The following is a 16,873-nucleotide window of genomic DNA, read 5'->3' on the forward strand; positions in this document are numbered from 1 at the left end:
GTATTCTTCTCTGCAGGTGAAAGTGTGCGTGAAGCAAAGGCAACAGTTCGCAGCATGTGGCCATCAACCTGCTGGAGAACAGCACCTAGTCCGCAGTCGGACGCGTCAGTGGACACTACAACCGGAAGGGACGCATCAAACATGTGCAGGACTTTGCTGGAAGAGAGCAGAAACTTCACCTAGGCGAAACTGGCGTCTACAGCATCATTCCATATGAATGGCTGGTTCTTCCGGAGAAGAGCTCGCATTGGTTCTACCACATCAGCAAGCCTGGGAACGAACTTGGCATAATACTCGATCAGTCCGAGGAAAGAGCGCAGACTAGTACTATCAGTGGGCGCCGGAGTATTCATAATGGAAACAATTTTCTCTGGCAAAGGAGAGATGCCTTGCGGTGTGATCCTGTGTCCCAAGAAGGAAAGTTCCTGTACGCCAAATACGCACTTGTCATTCAACTTGAGCCCTGCTTCCTTAATGCCCCGCAGTACAGCGGTCAGGTTGGCCAAGTGTTCCTGTTCGCTCTTCCCGAAAACAATGATGTCATCGATATAGAACAAAACACCAGAACATCCTTGAAGGATTTTCGACATCATTTGTTGAAATGCAGCGGGGGCGGATGCCAACCCGAAGCAAACGCGCTTGAAGCGGAAGAGGCCATCATGAGTTATGAAAGCGGTCAAGTCACGGCTTTCAGGATCGAGCAAAACCTGGTAATAGGCCGACGAGAGATCTAGCTTCGAAAAATGCGTTGCCCCATAAAGACTGTGGAGGAGTTCTTCGGTGTGTGGAAGAGGGAAGCTATCCGTCACGACAGCTTTATTAGGCTCCCGTAGGTCCACACAAACACGAATGCCTCCATCCTTCTTTTGAACAACAACAATCGGAGACACCCATTCTGAAGCGTTAATGCGCTCTATCACGCCCAACTGCTCTAGCCGACGAAGTTCCTCAGATACCCGAGCTCGGAGTGAAAGAGGAAGGTGGCGAAGTTTTGCTACAATGGGCGGAATCGAGAGCCTTACTTTGACACGATGTACAAACCCATTTGCTAGGCCGAGGGCGGAGTCGAAAAGACATGCAAATTCATTGCGCAACTGTGCTGGAAGACGTGCAGATGAAACTGGTTCCTGAACAGGAACTTGTACGTTGGTAGCACTGCTAGTTGACGTAGTAGTCTCAAGGGAGCGGAGGGACGAGCCATCAATCTGGAAGTCAAGAGCCATAATGGCGTCGATACCCAGAAGTGATGTACCTTGCGAGACAACGTAGAACAGAATGGCCGCCTCGCGTTCCTTGTATGCGACTTTCGAAAGAAAGCATCCTCGCACTGGAATAGGCTTTTTTGAATAATCTAACAGCTGCACACGGGGCGCGGACAGCAGCACCTGTTCGGCAAAATGTTTATCAAAAAGATCCCCCGCTAGAATGGAGACTGAAGATCCCGAGTCGATAAGGAATGTTAAAGTCGTGTGACCAACTGCTACCTCGACTAGAATTCCGGCGCGGCCGGACACGGTCACACATAGAATGCCCACAGCTTCATTGTCAGTTTCACTGTCGGGCAAGGTTTCATTGTCGGGCAATGTCTGTTCGCTAAGCTCACGAACCGCAACGGCCCGTCGCTTCTTGTTGCATACCGCGCTGAAGTGACCAATGAGACCACAATGATAGCAACGTTGACCTTGGGCAGGGCAGCGAGGTGATGCGGCACGGTGCTGGTGCGAACCACAACGATAGCATTGAGAGGACGAGTTGTATGGGCTCAGATACGAGGCAGGTTGGCGGCTGTCGTGCTGCAGGCTCGCCTCGGTACGAGGTTCACGCAGGCGCGCGTCATTACGCGGAGGGTGGCGCGTTCCAGTGCTTCTATGGTCGTATAGCGCCAAGCGAGAGTGCCCTGATATGCGCTGCACATTGCCGGAAGCAAATTCTCGAATGTCCTCATTGGCCTGTTCGACTTGTGAAGCTAATGCCACTGCTCGGGGGAACGAGAGGGTCGAGCCCTCAAGAAGAAGGCGTTCGCGAAGATGCTGGGACGCCTTCCACGAACTGGTACCGAAGCGAGTCTTCCAGAGACACATAAGAACATGCTACCACGAGAGCACGTAGCGCAGCAACGTACTCCTGTACAGACTCCCCCGGTTGTTGCATACGACGGCGAAACCGGTGCCTTTCCGCGACGACATTGCTTGTGCTTGTGAAATGTCGCTTTAAGGTTTCGATAGCTTCGTCATAAACGGAAGGCTGAGTGGCGTCCCCGCTCTCCTTACTACGTTTATCGCCGGCAGCTGACTCACCGCTCTGGGCGGCATCCGACGTAAGCAGCAGGCTGGAGAAGATACGTTGACCCTCAACGCCGAGGCTGTGTATCAGCAGGGCCTTGCGACGTTCGGGCTTGAAGTCGGATGCTCCTGATGCCAGCAGAAAGTTCTCGAACATCCGGTACCATTGCGGCCAGGGAACAGGAGGGCGGCCGGGTACAGACAAGAATGGGGGCGGCGGAGCGAGCCCGATACAGCTCATGGCGTAGTAAAGTTGCAGGCGCGGTTACGCCCCTCGAAAAGGTCCCATCCTCGTCGCCATTGTTGTATTTCGGCGGTAGCCGCAGTTCAACCACGAATACAGTCACGGCCGCAACGGAACTAGCACTCTTTATTCAGAGGCATGTATATATACAGGTGGCAACACTGGCGCCACTGGCGGCGTGTAAGGGCAAACAGAAACTGAAACTGAGATACTACAGCAAGATTGTTCCAGTCCCCAAAAAAGGTCCTCCATTGTTGTGCTCTAGTTATCGTCCCATTTCACTCACCAGCGTTTGTTGCAAACTATGGAGCATGTTATTTACTCTCAGATCGTAAACTTTTTAGTATCCAATAACCTTTCACCCAGCTCAACATGGCTTCTGTAAAGGTCTTTCATGTGACACCCAACTAGCTTTATTTTTTCATGATCTAAGCTCTAACCTCGATTTGAACATACCTGTAGATGCGATTTTCTTAGACTTTGAAAAGGCATTTGACAAAGTTCCACACCAACGGCTACTCCTAAAATTTTCCCACCTCAAGATTAATCCATTTGTACTAGACTGGATACGTAGCTTTCTCACTAACCGACAGCAGTTTGTATTTGCTAACACAGTCATCTAAATGATCTTCTGTCCTCTCGGGCATACCACAAGGCACAGTTCTCGGACAACTACTCTTTCTAATTTACATTAATGATCTTCCTGCTGAGGTCTCTCATAACGTTCGATTGTGTAGTTTATCGACGCATAACTAACACTTCAGACATGCATTTGCTTCAAAATGACCTAAAACACATTGAATCATGGTGTAACGAATGGTTGATGTCTTTAAATACTAAAAAAAAACCCTCGCTAGTTTCTTTCCATTGCAGACAGCATCACCAATCAAGGAAATGCACCATATACGGCGCCGAAATCTCATGCGTAGACTCATATAAATACCTCGGCATAACCTTTTCAACTACGCTAAATTGGTCACATCATGTTATTAACTTAGCAAATGCCGTGAATCGAACCCTCGGTTTTCTCCACCGGAATCCAAGACTTGCTTTCCCATCGGTAAAATTGTTAGCTTATGTTACATATGTCCGTTCTAAGTTAGAATATGCATGCTCTGGCTGGGATCCTCATCAACATAACCTATCTAATACAGTGGGATCAATTCAAAACCGTGCAGCCTGGTTTATCCACTCTGAATATTATTATCATGCAAGCGAGTCTGAACAAGAACCCGTGCCGGTCTTACTAATCTAGAGTCGCGACGTCTTATTTCTAGACTGTGTCTTTTTCACAAATTCTATCATTCACCACTCCACATTTCAGCTATATTACCAGCTCATCGTCAGTCCAGCCGCATTAACCACAGCAAAGCCGTGTATCCTCCTCCGGCGCAGACTACCTCTACTCTACAATCATTTTTTGTAAAAACTGCCAGGGACTGCTGTCTGCCGATATCACGCACGACTGCGACGCTCATCACTTCAAGGCTGCTCTCGAATCACTGTTTTGTTAAACTAAGCCCATCCCTCATGTAATACCCCATCTCTGGGGCCTTTGAGATATAATAAATAAATAAATAAATAAACTGTTTTTACAGCACCAGCGAGATGAAAAATTTACTTAATTTTGCCCAGTGCTGTGCTTGAGTGATATACTGCATACTTGAAATACCATGATGATGAACACCAAGGAGGTGGTTAGCATTTGCTTGTCTTCCAGCTCGATGCAAATCACACACAGTTGCAAAATGTAGATACAGCAGAACCTCGTTCATATGTTTTGGAAGAAACCTCAAGAAAAAACAGACTAACTGGGAAACATCTATTTAATGCAAAGCGTCGCACTGATCATTGCGGCACGAGACGTTGATGCATTTTGTTGTTTTTCTAATGCGTGGTGTTTTCAGAGGGCGACTGGAAACCGAAACAAAATCTAGCTGGTGGGCGACGCCTGATGCCCCCGAAGCGAAACGTGGTGCTCACATCACACCGCCTGCAGCAGGAAACAATGCCACGTTTGGATTATCGCCTACTAAAGGTGTGCAGTTTGCTACCAATGGCACTACGCACCATGCGCTGTAAAACAGATAGGTGAAGATGCGGCACCGGGATTCAAACCACGGACCTCTTGCACGCGAGGCGGGTGTTCTACCTCTACGCCACCGCTGCACTCAATCACCTCCACTGCAAGGTAAACTGGATTTAAGGAGCAAGAGGCAATGACGCCCATGGCAAGGAAAACTGGATTTCCGAGAAGAGGGGACAACACAGTGAGGGATGCTCCCTACAACGTTGTTGCACATGCCTACTCCTGCTTAGTCATTACCGATGATGTGCTGTGGGATGTCATGATTCAAAGCGTTCCTGGAAAAGATTCCTGATAGTTCACGTGTGGTTTCTGCCTCCCTGAATGAATGAGCATATCGATAAAACAAAGTATATTTTGTTTGTAGTATGCTTAACTGCATTAAAGGATTTTGTTTTAATTTTGTTCAGCCTAAACACAGGGGCCAGCTGACATCCTGCATTGATCTCCATTCGCCTTCTTACACAAGTACACTGCTTTAAGCATAACTGGGAGACTCAAGGATGTAAAGTTATTACACAGCAATGTCAGGCCTACAAGAACGTCAAGTCATGAGGGCTCTAGATTAAACTCTGCCATCTTAGTTGCTTCAATGTGATCAGCACAGCATTATTTCTGCATTTTGACCCATCAGTATGCAGACAAGGCTCGCAAACCTGCTAATTTGTCCTCAGCAGCAGAATGTCACACATACTTTAGCAATCAAATTTTCAAAAGATGAAGTGCCAACAGTGACGGCACACTAGGAGAGATCAAAGACAGTAGAAGGCACTTCCTGCATCTTGTCCTGTCTTTGGTCCTTCCTAGTGTGCCGTCACTGTTGGCACTTCATCTTTTGAAAGCTATGCACAATTTAGTGCAACCACTTTAGCAAGCGATACCAAGCTACTCAGACTTGGCCATTCGCAACGCTCACACACGCAAGCAAATGTAAGAGAAGTGCCAGTCACTGCCCACCTGAGGTGGAGGTTAACTGCTCCAGAGTCTCCGTAGTCTGCACGCTCCTAGACTTGCTCCATGCTTTGAAGCAAATCCCAACAGACTTGTCAGCCAGAGGCAAGCTGCACTGCATGCCAACCTCGACCTGACCGACGACCTTGGAAGGGGTGTGGCATTCCATTTCAGCAGGGACGCTTTCAGCTAGGCTCATCGCATTTGTGAAGCCTGCAGGAAATAACTGGGGTGATTGCAGTCCTGTTACGGTATCGAAAAGAGGTAAATACAACAACAGAATAAATGCAGAGGTACCTTACAATGCATAGCCACGGAACACAATATAACCCTTTCGGTTCAGTATTCATAATAGGCTACAGGTGGTAATCCACATTGTTTACGCTAAAGCAAAGCAACCTCTTTTCTGTGGAAGGCTTACGACAGTAGAGCATATTTCAGACACTTTTTCACATGATACATTTTAAAGCTATTGGTGTAGTCCAACCAATAAAAAATTACTGCAAGTTCCTAGGGTCATTGCCATAGACCTACTTATTGTCTGCTGTAAGTTTCCCATGTCTTGTGCCAGCTGATACCATTCTCTGCTTGCAAAATTTTTATTTCATCACACTACCTAGTTGTGTGCTGTCTACAATGATATGCCAGTTCCACTGGTACCCATTCTGCAACGCTTGTAGACCATTGGTTACTTGTCCTACACCTAACATTGATTGCCAAAATTCATTTTTAATGCAATAGCGTTGTGTCACCTGCACACACGCGACTCCGGAACTATGAGGCCGCAACTGTTCAGAAATCGCACCATATTGCGTTACCCATAGCGATCAAGAAAACACTTCTAGCGTGGACAAATCAAAGAAGTTTTTAGGCATGTAACTTTTATGGAATGAGCTGCAATAACTTCCGAAGCTCGCTGCCGACTGTACCTACTGAGATGGCCCTTTCTGCTATCAAAGCGAGCGCATCGTGCACGTTATCATTCGAAATACGAATAGTAGTATGGACTCTGTACCGCAGTGAAAAAAAAAGTAATAATTGTCGTGCGAAAGGAAAAGAAAATATGAAGAGACAGTTTACAGTATCACGCACATCATAAGAAAAGAATGTCGCGACAACAGTAGAAAAGTTCACAATACAGATCTTCATCATGTAAAAAAGAGTCGTAGTTCGCACCCAGCTATTTCCTCCCCATTTGCACTTATGTTAGTTTTCACAGCTTTTCGTTTGTACTCAAGAAGATGACAAGTGCGCATTTGCAACTGCTAAATTACAAGTATTGCAAGTTCGGCGGCAAACGGGATGTCAAAATGTTTCCCACACGAAGCAGAAGCTTACGCTGCAGCTTAAAGAAGACGTCATCTAAGCGCTTCCCAACCATAGAGCAAGACCGCTTGTAAGGTCGCATATTTTATGCGCGGCTCAAAAATGTTGTTGGCCCGTCTTGCCACTGCAAATTTGCCTTTAAGCAAAAGTCTCAGTGAATACACCCTCCTCACACCTTGTGTACTGATGCGCTGCCTTGCGCGGTGCATCAGTACCAGGTCCGTCTCGTTCAGAAAGACTTCTCCGATGCATTGGACAGGCAGCCGAGATCGTTAATTGTATGGTGTACCTCCTTGAACACGCTACTAGCGAATTCCCGGTAAGCGCTAAAAGTTTTTTTTATTTCTTCTCATCTTCTTTTTGTTCCACACTACATTTAGATATTGTTCAAGTTCGACGAAAATATATCATATATCTAGCCGCATTCATGGCCGCATGCGTACGGGTGACTCCGAAACTATGATGATGGAACCTTTGAGCAATACTACGTCGTGTCACCTGCGCACGTGCGACTCCGGAACTAACAGGCCAGAACCGTTTAGAAATCGCTCTATATTGAGTTACCCATTGCGATCAAGAAAACACTTCTATCACGGACAAACCAAATAAGTTTTTAGGCATGTAGGGCCCTCGGGGCTGTACTTATTGGCGATAAGGTAGCTTTCCGGCCTGCAGGATTATCTGACTGAACTATGGCGAATGCTCGGTTGCCATAGTCGGAACTTCGAATCCCGCTATGGTTTTTCTTTCTTTTTTTCTGGCGAGCTTGAAATTCACCTCCTCCAGTGCACAACTTCTGCAGACTTGGAGTGACACCTGTCACCGGCACAAGATGCCGAGAGTGAGTGGGACTATACTAATCCAGATACAACCTAATTAGAAAGGCCCACAAAGCTTCAACATGAGACTCCCCCACCAGACCAGGAATTGGCCTCCCTGGTGCTGTATACGGCCACCCCCTCCCAAATGGCTAACTCAATTACCCAATGTCCCTCAGTCCCCAGCAGCTGCAGAGCAGCTCACCAAGGCGGCAGTCAGACCCCGTAATGCAGCAGAGGGTGCTAAGAATCTCTAGATCCGAAGAGGCCGCCAATGTAAACTGACCTTTGCAACGTTTAACACCCGAGCCCTCTCGAGTGAGGCTAGCTTAGCGGGCCTCTTTGAGGAATTATTAGACATTGTTTGGGATATCATCGGCCTTAGTGAGATTAAAAGAACTGGTGAGGCTTTTACATTGCTGAATAATGGCCATGTCCTCTGCTATAGACGTCTCCTAGATGAGAAGCAATACGGGGTAGGATTCCTAATACATAAGGACATAGCGGGTAACATTGACGAATTCTACAGCATTAATGAGAGGGTAGCTGTAGTCGTAATCAAACTTAATAAGAGGTATAGATTAAAGGTAGTACAAGCCTACGCTCCAACATCCAGTCACAATAAGGAAGTAGATCAGTTTTATGAAGATGTTGAATTAGTGATGAAGCAAGTGAAAACTCAATATACTGTAGTAATGGGTGACTTCAATGCAAAAGTGGGGAAAGAGCAGGCTGGTGAACAAGCAATTGGCAACTACGGCGTCAATTCTGGGAACGCTACCGGAGAGATGCTGGTAGAATTCGCCGAAAGGAATAAACTTCAAATAATGAACACCTTTTTCAGGAAGCGTAGCAAAAGAAAGTGGACTTGGAAAAGCCCTAATGATGAAACAAGCAATGAAATTGACTTCCTACTTTCTGAGAATCCCAGCATTGTGCAGGATGTAGAGGTGATAGGTAGGGTAATGTGCAGTGATCAAAGGTTAGTCAGGACTAGGACTCACCACAATTTGATGAGAGAAAGAGCTAAGTTGGTCAAGAAGAAACAGGTCAACCTAGAGGCAGCATGGGTAAAAGCAGACCAATTCAAGCTGGTACTTGCAAACAAATATGCTGCATTAGAACAGAGAGATAATGATGACATAGAGCTAATGAATGAAACCGTAACTAGGTTGACTTCAAAGGCAGCAATTGAAGTAGTAGGCAAGGCACCAAGGCAACTAGTAGGCAAGCTCTCCCAAGTAACAAAAGACCTAATACAGAAACGACAAAAATAAAAGTGTCCAACTCAAGAGAGAGGATAGAATTCGCGGAACTGTCATAACGGATCAACAAGGCGAAAATAAGGCATATTCGAAACTATAATGTGAGAATGACTGAAGAAGCCGCAAAAATGGACGCAGCCTGAAATAGGTGAGAAAAAGACTTGGCATAGGACAAACCAAGATGTATTCACTGAAAGATAGACAGGGTAATATCATCAGCAATCTCGAAGATATAGTAAAAGCAGTGGAAGAATTCTATACTGACCTGTACCATACCCAGAGGGTCAGAATACCTCAATCAGAAACAGTAACGAACAGGATACAGGAACTCTTCCTATAACTAGAGATGAGGTCAGAAGGGCCTTGCAAGACATGAAACAAAAAGAGCGGCAGGAGGAGATGGAATAACAGTCAATTTAATCAAAGTTGGAGGAGACATAATGCTTGAAAAACTGGCGGCTTTTTATACGAAGTGTTTATCGAATGCAAGGGTCCCAGAAAACTGCAAGAATGCAAACATTATACTAATCCACAAAAAGGGAGACGTTAAAGGATTGAAAAATTATAGGCCCAATAGCTTGCTCCCAGTATTATATAAAGTATTTCCTAAAATAATCTCCAATAGAATAAGGGTAACATTGGACTTTAGTCAACCAAGGGAACAGGCTGGCCTCGGGAAGGGATACTCTACAATGGATCACATCCATGTCATCAATCAGGTTATCCAGAAATCCGCAGAGCACAACAAGCCTCTCTATATGGCTTTCATAGATTACAAAAAGGCATTTGACTCAGTAGAGATACCAGCAGTCATAGCAACATTACGTAATCAAGGCGTACAGAACGCTTACGTAAATACCTTTTAAGACATCTACAAAGTTTCTACAGCTACCTTAATTCTACACAGGAAAAGCAGGAAGATACCTGTAAAGAAAGGGGTCAGACAAGGAGACACAATGTCTCCAATGCTATTCACTACGTGCCTAGAAGAAGTAGAATTCAAGCTATTAAATTGGGAAGGCTTAGGAGTAAAGATCGACGGCGAATATCTCAGCAACCTTCCATTTGCCGATTCAGCAACAATGCAGATGAATTACAACAAATGATTGAGGCCCTTAACAGAGAGAGTGTAAGATGGGGTTGAAGACTAATATGCGGAAGACAAAGATAATGATAAATAGCAGGGTAAAGGAACAAGAGTTCAGGATCGCCAGTCGGCCTCTAGAATCTGTGAAGGAGTATGTTTACCTAGGTCAATTAATCACAGGGAATCCTGATCATGAGAAGGGAATTCACAGAAGAATAACAATGGGTTGGATCGCATACGGTAGACATTGCCAGCTACTGACTGGAAGCTTACCATTATCACTGAAAAGGAAGGTATACAATCAGTGCATTTTACCAGTGCTGACATATGGGACAGAAACTTGGAGACTGACAAAGAAGTTTGAGAACAAGTTAAGGATTGCGCAAAGAGCCATGGAATGAAGATTGCTAGGCATAACTTTAAGAGACAGAAAGAGAGCTGTTTGGATCAGAGAGCAAACGGTTACAGACGATATCCTAATCGACAGCAAGAGGAAAAATAGAGTTGGGCAGGTCATGTAATGCACCGGTTAGATAACCCTTGGACCATTAGGGTTACAGAATGAGTACCAAGAGAAGGAAAATGCAATCAAGGACGACGTAAGACTAGGTGGAGCAATGAAATTAGGAAATTAGCGGGCGCTAGTTGGAATCGGTTGGCGCACGACAAGGGTCATTGGAGAACGCAGGGAGACGCCTTCGTCCTGCAGTGGACATAAAACAGGCTGATGATGATGATGATAATGATGGTGTGTGTGCAGGGGCGTAGCCAGGGGGGGGGCTTATGGGGCTTCAGCCCCCCCCCCTCGAAATTTTTTCGTGCTGTCCATGCACCGCCGAGGAAAGCAACCCCCGGCACCGGAAATTATTCTGGATTTTATCTAGAATGTTTTTTTGACGCTTGAAAAGACATTTAACCGCGAAGATAGTGAACTCGCACTGAATTTCGCGGCAACGCCCATGCACCGAGAGTCACATAACGCCAAGCAGCCCCATCCGGCCACAAAGTTTCAAGGGCGTTTTGATGGGGAGAGGGCTCGCCGCGGCATCTCGCTGAGGCCGCAGAATCTATGGAGCGCATGGATGTCAATTCCGAAAATTTATGGGTATAAATCTCAAACTCTTGATGTGAAAGGTGCATTGACATTTCCAAAGTTGTGCTTTAGATTATCAATTGCGGAACTTTGTGGGCTTAATGTTGTTATAAACATTTGACGCCAAAGGTCCATTGACTTTTCTAAAGCCTTACATCGGAACACACAACGAGACAAGTCAAATCAACACACTAGCAGACAAGTTGACTAAGCACGCAGCGAGGTTCAATGAGAAGAAGTGTTGTGGTGGTTCATTTGCACCGCCATGTCACATAAAAAAAATATCAACATTTTTTTAACCTACGCCAAAAAATCCATGTCAAAAAACTAAATCCAGCCAAGCTAAGTACATTCTTATTTATTTTTTCTACTTTGACTTTTATTCGCGAGGACACATTGAGCCTCTTCAATTTTTTTTTTTTGTTCTCGCTACCATACCCGCGGACTGCCAGAGCCAGCCAGAGCGCATACGTTTTTCTCGCGTGGCCCCGACCACCGCCCAGTGCACTTCGGTGCTCGTTCGGTTTTCTCTGGCCGAGTGGATTTTCGCCTGGCAGAGTTTTGGACACTCTGTGGCTAGCAGACGAGGAAAAGAAACAATGGTCGCTTGCCGCCATCACTGTGGGGACTCGACAAATAGCACCGTGTTCGCTTTTACAGAACTTCTCCGGAAAGTCTTGTCTTGCCGGTGTAGGATACCGAGCAGTATGCATATGGTTGCTTCTCAGTGGACCAAGCATCTCATGTTTTCTTCGATATTCCTTCCGTAGCCACATTAGGTGCCCAAAGTAGGCATTTGATTGTGGCCAACATACTTTCCTATGCGTTTCTTCATTTCGGTGCCCCCGCCCCACAGAAGGAAAAAAAAATACATTGTTGCGGCACAGCGAATTGTCGCATGGTGAAAGTTCGATTTTGTTACTTCTTCTTTTGTGGAAAGTAATGAGCCACGGGATGCTTCAATTGCCAGATACTCTTATTAGATTATTGCGATAGCATTATATTGACACGTGTACTTATCTTTATCGGGCGACCACTTTTCGCCGCTTAACAACTGTAATCGCACAGCGCGGGACGCGCCTGCATGTATCCGAAGTTTCTGGAAAGTTATCGATGCTTCTATCCGCACTCTGTTGCCGCCGAACCTTGTGTTATCTGATTTATTCGCCTGACGCGAATGGCGTAGAACTTTGTGGAAGGCACGCGGGTCCGAACGATTAGTCTGGAACATTCGACGACTGTTCTTTAAAAGCCGACGCGCTTGGCCCGCTGATCAGATTTACGACGATCGCCGACTGTGTTCGCCGCTCTCGTTGTGCTTTAAGTGTAGCCTGTTTTGTGGGCACAGGTTCGCCCAATAAAAGCTAGTTTTTGCCTTTCACAGTATTGCTACTGTGTTCTTTGACGTCACGACCACGTGACATCTGGTGGAGGTGCTTTGCGTTCATGTACCGGACGCCCCCACAAAGCCGTGACCCAAGCCCTCACTCGGAAGACACCAACGTCGCCAAGAACCAGCGAGGTAGCCGCAGGCTGCAAGGACTGCCCCCGGAGCACGGACTTTTGCCTGAGACGACTAGGAAGATGGCCACCAAGTCCACCCCAATGGCAGCCCCAGCGTCACCCGTCGTGCTACAGCAGCCCAGGGAGCCTCCGACGTTCCGCGGTTCAACTTTTGAGGACCTGGAAAGCTGGCTTGAGACGTACGAGAGAGTCGCTACCTTTAACAACTGGAACTGCGACGACAAACTGCGATATGTCTTCTTCGCTTTGGAAGACGCGGCCAGGACGTGGTTCGAGAACTGAGAAGCCACGTTAACGACCTGGGAACTTTTCCGAAGCGGCTTCCTGCAGACATTCGCAAGCATCGTACGCCGAGAACGAGCCCAAGCGCTATTAGAAACCCGGGTGCAGCTACCTAATGAGACGACCGCGATCTACACGGAAGAAATGAGCCGTCTCTTCCGCCACGCCGACCCTGAAATGCCCGAGGAAAAGAAAGTCCGCCTGCTGATGCGTGGTGTGAAGGAGGAACTTTTTGCCGGAATGGTACGAAGCCCACCGAAGACCGTCGACGAGTTTCTTCACGAGGCCACCAGCATCGAGAAGACCCTCGAGATGCGAAACCGGCAATTCGACCGCCGCACGAACTCGACCAACTACGCCGGAGTTCAATCACTGGCCACCGACGACCTGCGCGAGACTATCCGAGCGGTCGTGCGGGAGGAGCTACAAAAGCTGTTCCCACCATCACAGCCTCAAGTGGCTTCGATTGCCGACGCCGTGCGTGAGGAGCTCCAACAACAACTTGGAGTAGCCCCTGTATCGCCCCAGCCTAAGCCGCAAGCGATGACCTACGCCGCCGTCGCACGCCGTCAAGGTCCCCCTCCGCGACCACGCCAGGGCCCTGTCACGCCGCAGTTCCGTCGTCCGCCGCCGCCACCGCCAGCACGACCACCCGTCGCCCAGCGCACCTACGCGAGGAAGACGGACATTTGGCGCGCCCCCGACCACCGCCCGCTCTGCTACCACTGCGGCGAAGCCGGCCATGTGTACCGCCGATGCCCATACCGCGACATGGGATTGCGAGGCTTCGCCGTCAACGCACAGCGCCCGAGGGAAGGTGAACGCCCTCGTGACATCGCCGACTACCTGGCCGCTACTCAGTGGAGCCCTCGACGACCGTCCCGTTCGCCATCACCAGGCCGCTACCTGTCACCGCAGCGCCGACCATACACTGGCCCAGCCCGGGGCCGCTCAGCGAGCCCATATCCGGAAAACTAAAAGCAGCAACCGATGGAGGTGCGGTTGCTGTTCGTCAAACTGACGAAGATCCTCCGCCGCCGCCGAAGACACCGAAGAAACTACCTCGACGACATAACGACACGACGCCGTCCCGACGAAATCGGGAAGCCAAGACTACACCGATGAAAGACGACTTGACGACGCGACGTTCCAAGTTCAATTCAACACGACGCAGCCGTGATCCGACGCCAAGACCCAACTGCAACGCAAGACAAAGAGCCACCGACCTCGACGTGCTTCTCGACGGCCGCGCAGTCACTGCCTTAGTCGACACAGGGGCCGATTACTCCGTAATGAGTGGACACATCGCCGCCCAGTTGAAGAAAGTTAAGACTGCATGGGAGGGCCCCCAAATTCGGACCGCTGGAGGGCACCTCATTGCGCCGACTGGAATCTGCACGGCAAGAATTACCATTCATGACCGGACTTACCCTGCCATCTTCGTCATCCTGCAACAATGTTCACGAGACGTCATTCTCGGCATGGACTTCCTGAACCAACACGGCGCAATCATCGACCTGAAGTCGCAGTCAATAACGCTGTCGGAAGATCAAGCGATACCGTCGGAGAGCCCTCATAGTCACCACGCCTTGAGTGTGCTCGAAGATCAAGTGAGCATCCCGCCTCGCTCCAGCATCGTTATTTCGGTCGGCACCGAAACACCCGCTGACGTAGAAGGCGTCATCGAAGGCGACCAACGTCTACTACTCGACCGTGAAATTTGCGTCGCAAGAGGGATCGCTCGACTACATGGAGGAAACACGAAAGTGCTGCTGACAAACTTCAGCCAGGAGTTCAAGCACATCAACAAGGGCACGACGATCGCATTCATCGAGGAAATACAGGAAACCAGCGATGCGTTTGTACTCTCGGATTCTGTCGTATCTACCCCGACGACCGTAGTTCCCGAGCCAGACTTCGACATAAATCCAAGTCTCCCCGTGATTAAGCAGCAACAGCTCAGAAGTCTGCTTCGACGATACAAAGACTGCTTTTCGACGTCATCGAGGATTCGACAAACACCAGTCGCAAAGCATCGCATAATAACCGAAGAGTGCGCTCGACCACTCCGCCAGAGCCCTTACCGAGTTTCGACGCGAGAACGTGAAGCTATTAGGCAACAAGTCGACGAAATGCTGCGCGACGATATCATCCAGCCGTCGAAAAGCCCGTGGGCCTCTCCTGTAGTCCTGGTAAAGAAAAAGGACGGAACCCTACGCTTCTGCGTCGATTATCGTCGACTGAACAAGATCACGAAGAAGGATGTGTACCCCCTTCCACGGATAGACGACGCATTGGATCGGCTCTGCAACGCTAAATACTTCTCGTCGATGGACCTCAAGTCTGGCTACTGGCAAATAGAAGTCGACGAGAGAGATCGCGAAAAGACTGCCTTCATCACGCCAGACGGCCTCTACGAGTTTAAGGTCATGCCATTCGGACTGTGCTCGGCGCCGGCAACGTTTCAGCGCGTCATGGACACGGTGTTAGCCGGACTGAAGTGGCAGACGTGCCTTGTTTACCTGGATGACGTCGTCGTCTTCGCCGGAAATTTCGACGATCACCTTAGGCGGCTTGCGACAGTGTTAGAAGCCATCAAGTCATCAGGGCTCACTCTGAAGCCGGAAAAGTGCCGTTTCGCTTACGATGAGCTTTTGTTCCTAGGCCACGTGATCAGCAAATCAGGAGTACGCCCCGACCCACAGAAGACAGCTGCCATCGCAAAGTTCCCGCAGCCAACCGACAAGAAGGCAGTGCGCAGATTCCTTGGCATGTGTGCCTACTATAGGCGCTTTGTCAAGGACTTTTCACGCATCGCGGAGCCGCTAACACATCTAACCAAATGTGATGTTGCGTTCAAGTGGGAAACGCCGCAGGCCAAGCCATTTCAAGAACTCAAACGACGCATGCAGTCGCCGCCGGTACTTGCACACTTCGACGAGGACGCCGATACCGAAATCCACACAGACGCCAGTAGCCTAGGCCTCGGTGCCGTCCTAGTCCAGAGGAAAGAAGGACTTGAAAGGGTGATATCGTATGCTAGCCGGTCGCTGTCAAAAGCGGAAAGCAACTATTCTACGACTGAAAAGGAATGCCTCGCCATCATTTGGGCTACAGCTAAATTCCGCCCTTACCTCTATGGCAGGCCATTCAAAGTCGTCAGCGACCACCACGCGTTGTGTTGGCTAGCTAACTTAAAGGACCCTTCAGGACGGCTGGCGCGGTGGAGCCTCAGACTACAAGAATATGACGCCACGGTAATGTACAAGTCCGGAAGAAAACACTCCGACGCCGACTGCTTATCGCGCGCCCCCATCGATCCCCCGCCGCAAGACGACGAGGACGACGACGCCTTCCTTGGCATAATAAGCGCGGAAGACTTCACTAAACAGCAACGAGCCGACCCGGAGCTAAAAGGCCTCGTCGAGTATTTGGAAGGGAACACCGACGTTGTCCCTAGGGCATTTAAGCGCGGGTTGTCTTCGCTCACGCTACAAAACAACCTGCTCGTGAAGAAGAACTTCTCACCAGTCCGCGCCAGCTACCTTCTTGTTGTACCGTCAGCGCTGAGTCCAGAAATACTGCACGCCCTACACGACGATCCAACCGCTGGGCATTTCGGATTCTCCCGGATGGTGTTGAGAATACAGGAAAGGTATTACTGGCCGCGTCTGACCGCCGACGTCGCCCGTTACGTCAAGACATGCCGAGACTGTCAACGACGCAAGACACCACCGACAAGGCCAGCAGGATTACTACAGCCGATCGAACCTCCTCGCCGACCATTCCAGCAGATTGGGATGGATTTGTTGGGGCCGTTTCCGATATCAACATCCGGGAATAAGTGGATCGTCGTGGCGACGAACTATCTCACCCGTTTTGCTGAAACTAAAGCTCCACCAAAAGGCAGCGCAA

General features: G+C 48.8%; 1 protein-coding gene across 4 annotated transcripts in view; it reads right to left on the reverse strand.

The window, feature by feature from the left end:
- Positions 1 to 16,873, reverse strand: part of LOC142590470 (uncharacterized) — a 330,321-nt gene that overhangs the window by 55,547 nt on the left and 257,901 nt on the right. For all 4 annotated transcript variants that reach the window (XM_075702614.1, XM_075702611.1, XM_075702612.1 and 1 more), the window contains one exon: positions 5,570 to 5,776. In XM_075702614.1, coding sequence (XP_075558729.1) covers positions 5,570 to 5,776 — 207 coding nt within the window. The remainder of the gene's footprint in view (positions 1 to 5,569; positions 5,777 to 16,873) is intronic.

Source organism: Dermacentor variabilis, chromosome 8 (assembly GCF_050947875.1).
Source record: "Dermacentor variabilis isolate Ectoservices chromosome 8, ASM5094787v1, whole genome shotgun sequence".
Classification (NCBI taxonomy): domain Eukaryota; kingdom Metazoa; phylum Arthropoda; class Arachnida; order Ixodida; family Ixodidae; genus Dermacentor; species Dermacentor variabilis.